We start from the raw sequence: 5506 nt of genomic DNA on the forward strand, positions 1-5506 counted from the left end.
CCCACCCCCCATTCCCCCTGTGGGTTTCCTCCATTTGCTCCTGTTTCTCCCACATTCTTTAAATCCTTAGTAATTGCTAAATCACCCCCTTCCCCCAATTAACCTTTTTCGAGCTTCCTTTCTCCAGTGTTATGACTTCATTGCAAGAATGTTACTCCAACAATATCCTTCCAACAGCAATGATGTTTTACAAGGTAAAGTTCATACTCCAGGTTCAACCAATAAAAATCTACATTCACAGATTTCTCAGTGTCAGCGTGCACCAATCCACTAAAACTCCCATTCACAGTAAACACCTCACAATGACAGAAAACAAACACAAAAAGTTTTCATATTGATGTCACAATAAAAGAAATAGAATAAAAAAATGAAATAATAGATTGTTTATATACTTGTTGGTATGATTAAGAGAAAATACGGCAGTGTTGTCTGTTAGCACTCAAGTTATAGAGTGGATAAGATGAATAAGATACACATGTTTTTGATTAATATTAAGTTGACATGCTGTTCCCTTTTAGTGCTGTTTTATTACATTTCAAAGAAAACTATTTAAGATTAATTAAACTTTTAAACAGGTGAAACTTTTTGGTGTCAATTATATTAGGGACCAATCAGACCAATAAATAGTGGACACACTGGATGCAGGTGAAGGAGATTCCTGAGAGACAGATGCAGTTTAGAGACCGTTTGTAACCAACAAGAAGTCCATGTCAGCGTTAATAACTAGCCCAAAATGTTTGTCTTAAGAAGTCTGTCATTTAAAATAGATAGATAGATAGATAGATAGATAGATAGATAGATAGATAGATAGATAGATAGATAGATAGATAGATAGATAGATAGATAGATACTTTATTTATCCCTTAGGGATATCCATGTCTCCATTAGAAAACAGTTAATAAATAAACAATAATAATTAGATTAGTCCACATCCTTTGGCTGATGTGTTGTATAGCCTGATGGCAGTGGGAATAAAGGATCTCCTGAACCTCTCTGTTCTGCAGAGCAGTGAGATGAGATGTTTGCTGCACATGTAGCTGCTTCTCTGTCCTGCCAGAATGTTGTGGAGAGGATGGTTGGTATTGTCCAAGATGGCCTCCATCTTAAATTTATCTATTTTTTTTTTTTTTTAATTATTTTTATTTCTTTCTTTTACTTAAGAATGGTTGCTTTTAAATTTCCAATTTAGATACTTCTTTTTAAAAAAAAAACAAAAAGACAAATAAAAAACAAAAAGTTTAGAGTACATAGCCATACTCCAGCCCACTAGGTGGCGTAATACACCTAATTGTTGGACTTCAACCGCGTTACAGAAGAGGAAGAAGAAGAAGTAGTAGAAGAAGAGGAGGAGGAGGAAGCAGGGGAAGTAAAAGAAGAAGAAGTTAGGTGGAGGCGCGTAGTTGTAGCTTAGATATGTAGGGTGCTGGAGTACGTCAGTAAAGTGTTAATATGATCGCTGACGTTTTACCTACAAGCGTTTGCACTTTTTGCGCATGTTAAATACATCCAGTCAGTATGGCTAGCTAGCTAGCAGGCTAACACCTCTGTTTGTAGCGTTACTTTAAAAAGAGGTTTCGTTAACTAACTTTAGGTCAACGTATATTATCTACACGTGGGGCTGCTTGTACGTGAATTAGGTAAGTGTGTTTTAAATTTAGCCGTTTATTACTGCTGTTTGTGGTGTCAGTGTGTTGTAAACAGCTAAATCAAGCGGCTACATGTCGTCAACCCGCCACCACCAGACCACGTGGTGAAGAAGTCGGCGTCTTAAGTCATACGCAGAACTCCAGTTAAAAATTGTGATGTGGTAAAAAGCTTGTATATTTACCACGATTAACAATCAACAAAACACGACTCAATCTAGTTTCTTAAGTTTGAAAATCACCTCTTTAATTCGGTGTACGTCTTATAATCCTATCGCTTGATTTTATGTTTGTGTGTACAATATTTCCCTGTATAAGTGATCTATGGTGTTAGTTTAATTAAACAAATTCTGTCACGGTATTTGATTGTTCTGAATTCATTTTTAACTTCTGTAAATCTAAATACATCTTGTCAGGTCATCTGGAGAAAAGGGATCCAGTGGAATGAGCCTTGTGGACCTCATATACATGTATGTATTGTTGCTCTGTTATTTTTATTTATGTAACAAAAGAGACTGGCCATCCCAATGATTATATCAATCACTACCCATCTGACCCATTCATATGTCTGGGGAAGATTATTCATGAACTTCTAAATGAGGGTTTTGGCATTTGTTGTCTTAGTAAAGAGCGTGTTGCTGGTGTTAAGTGTAGAGCAGATGTGACTGTAAATATTAATCTTTAATATATAAATTGTTCTTTCAGGGTTGACCAGCTGGAGTGAATGCAGAGCCTGTCTCTTGGCACATCTACCATAAGTATTTGACTTGTTTGTCTTTTTTGTTTTTATTTTAATGTATTAATTTTCCAAATAAATACCAAAATTGTGAAGAAAAGTTGCTGTGTTTTTGGTTTTTGGATGGTGGGATATCTGTTGGGGAGTTAGGTTTACCAACCTGTTTGGATATTTTGTACATTCATCACCTGACTTTCCCACATTGCAGACTTCAACAAGTGCAGAGGAAGCTGATATTTATTTAAGTTGGGCAGTAGTGTTGGAAAGTAACTATTGAATTTATTCAAGTACTGTACTTGAGTACATTATTGAGGTAATTGTACTTTATTTACTTTTACTACTGGCTACTTAAAAGTATATATTGATGGTCATCAACTTTTACTGAAGGAAAATTTTAAATGTGTGATTTTTGTCTTGTAACATTATTTCCACACTGGTACTTTTACTTAAATAAAACATCTGAATACTTTTTCCACTGGTGATTTAGAATATTTGCATTTGTTTATGAAATATTTCACCATAAAATTATATTAACAAATTGAACACAATTATTCCATATGTACATGTAAAATGTCCCGCTTGGGTTACTTATTCTCTTAACGGTTTTTATTATGGATGTGTTTGTTAATTTTTCTATATAACAAAACACAAATTACATAATATACAGAACACAAGTTCGGGGATACAAGTAGAAACAAAAAATAATTTCAATTAAATGATATACTGAAAATAAAATAAATAAATAAATTGAATCATGACATAAGACGGAAGTTCTAGTGCATTTGTACCATTATATATATATTTTAAAAATAAAAACAGTCTGCTGCGGTTTGGTTTATGAATATGCACGCTAGCATTTTTAGCATGGTGCTAGTTTGAGGGAGGGAGAGTCTGGACGTCCCCCGGAAGTTGTTGTTCTTCTTCGTGGTAGGAGGAGGCAGTCGCTCAGTGCCACGTTGATGGAGACCAGTGAGGACGTGGAAATCCGCCTGCAGTCCGCAGCCGGGACCCGGTAGCCTCCCGTTCTTGTGTTTTCACAGCCGTTAATCCTTGAGCAGAAGCAAAGGGGGAACTTGCGCTGTGTTTGTCACCTGTTTTATATGTTCGTTCATGTAACAAGGAGCAAAGAAAGGAAGGTAAGACGCTTTAGTGAAGTAATCACGTCTCTCTCTCTCTCTCTGTGTGTGTAACTGTCCTCACTGTTGTATTTTGCACAGGCTGCTAACAGGCTAGAAAACGGACTATCTGTCCCTTTGCAGCTGTAATACCACACACAAAGTAGTGACAACACATTTCTTCTGCTCCTGACGCTGTTAGCTTGTTGCTAGCTCACTGAATTTGCTCATGTTAAACCATAAGTACAAAAAGTACACCCAGTTTCTTCAGAGCCACATAATACATTTGTAATATCCTGGGTATCTGCAGGACTTGAATAGTCTTTTAAAAAAAAAAAAAAAAAAAAAAAAAAAAAGGCCTAAGCAGGTATTAAAAAGCCTCACATTTAATTTACAAAGGCAGTCATGTTAGTAATAAATCTCTAGGAATTTCTCCGTGCTATTGTTGCAGACCTTTGACCTTAATTAGTTTTTTTTTTTTTTAAATTGGTTAATCCTTCTGTTCGTCTATTTTCTGCTGCTTATCCAGGTCCAGGTGGATTTATTAATGACAAACATGTGAAATAAATACATTGACATTTATTTCACATGGCACATCCAGTGCAAACCGAGTGTCTTTTCCTCCATGGCAGCTTTACAACGCAGTAGTACCCATGAGATAATTAGTGTCAGTCAGATTAGCCCTTTGTCTGTAAATCTATAACTATTGTATTTATTACAGGAGCTGAGCTGGTGAAAATGCAATATTAAAAAGAGGGGGAGTCAAATCTTAATTTAATGTTTATAAACCTGTCCCACACTAGTAACACCTTCACCATGCACCTTAACTAGCTTGTATTTACCTTTTTAAGGGATTGGTTCACTTTTTCTTTACTGTACATTGTTGTGATTAATCGATCCTGGTTGTGAAGGGATCCTTTCTTAAGGTGTTTCAAATGTAAGTGATGGGTGACAAAATTGAATCTTTGTTTGATAAACAGTAATTAAAATGGTATCCTCTAAAGTTACAGTGTCTTTATGATCAGTGGTGGAGGGACAGAGCCACAAGGAGGACATTTCATACCAAAAAACTAACTTTGAAAGACACCCTCTTGATTTGGCTTACTAACACAGACACATCACTTAAAGTGGAATCACATTAAGAAGAGATCTTTTCACAGCCATACAGGCAGCAACACTTGCAGCAACTGGTAGATCTGTCAATGTATATTTGAGCATTCAAGTGTTGTTTTAAGGCAGACTGGAAAAATATGAACAAACCCTAAACACTTAAACCCAATGCAATAAAATAAAGACTTGAAGCCACACAAAATACAGTTTTAATTTACTGTTATTACTGCAGGATCCTTCAAAATCTTCACCTTTTTTTCCTCCAGGATGAAACTCAAAGAGATCAAACGCACAGCCATCCAGAGCTGGAGTCCTGCTCAGCACCACCCCATCTACCTGGCTACAGGTATGAGCACAAAGCAAGCACCAGCACAGGCCTGCTGCTGCTGCTGCTGTTTTAACAGGACAATTATATCATTAGACTTCCAGCCACTTCAAGTCATCTGAGTCATCGACCATGCACCTGTGACATCACGTATCATGTGACACAACAATAGTTCGTTTATTTCATGTTTATTTTTATGTGAAGTATATAGCACAAACCACTGCCACACACCACAGAATTTGTAGCGGAAGTGAGTTTGTACCAAAGCAGACCTGCAACTAATGGACAATGTCATTATCAGTCAATCTGCTGATTATTTTCCCGGGTTTATAAAACATCAGAAAACAGTGAAAAGAGCCCATTACAATGTCTTACAGCCTGAGGTGATATAATTATATGTCTTTGTTTTTTCTGACCCACAATTCAAAACCCCAAGATATTCAGTTTACTGTAGTCTAGCAACATTTCAGTTTGCTTGAAAAATAACTTAATTGATCATCAAAATAACTGTCTAATCGATTAATCGGCTGACTGCTGCAGCTCTATACCAAAGGTTCCTGTATTCTCCTTCTGCAGG

General features: G+C 36.4%; 1 protein-coding gene and 1 long non-coding RNA gene across 2 annotated transcripts in view; both read left to right on the forward strand.

The window, feature by feature from the left end:
• Positions 1-1341: 1341 nt before the first annotated feature.
• LOC111649973 (uncharacterized) lies at positions 1342-2479 on the forward strand. The gene is made up of 3 exons (XR_002760367.2): positions 1342-1637; positions 2060-2113; positions 2349-2479. It is a non-coding gene; the product is annotated as an uncharacterized LOC111649973 (long non-coding RNA).
• An 859-nt stretch (positions 2480-3338) lies between these two features.
• sec31a (SEC31 homolog A, COPII coat complex component) overlaps positions 3339-5506 on the forward strand; it is a 16550-nt gene continuing 14382 nt past the window's right edge. The window contains exons 1-2 of the mRNA XM_023399674.2: positions 3339-3391; positions 4871-4967. Coding sequence (XP_023255442.2) covers positions 3339-3391; positions 4871-4967 — 150 coding nt within the window. The remainder of the gene's footprint in view (positions 3392-4870; positions 4968-5506) is intronic.

Source organism: Seriola lalandi, unplaced genomic scaffold (assembly GCF_002814215.2).
Source record: "Seriola lalandi dorsalis isolate HSWRI2012SDOR001 ecotype SW California unplaced genomic scaffold, Sedor1 jcf7180002052111, whole genome shotgun sequence".
NCBI lineage: Eukaryota > Metazoa > Chordata > Actinopteri > Carangiformes > Carangidae > Seriola > Seriola lalandi.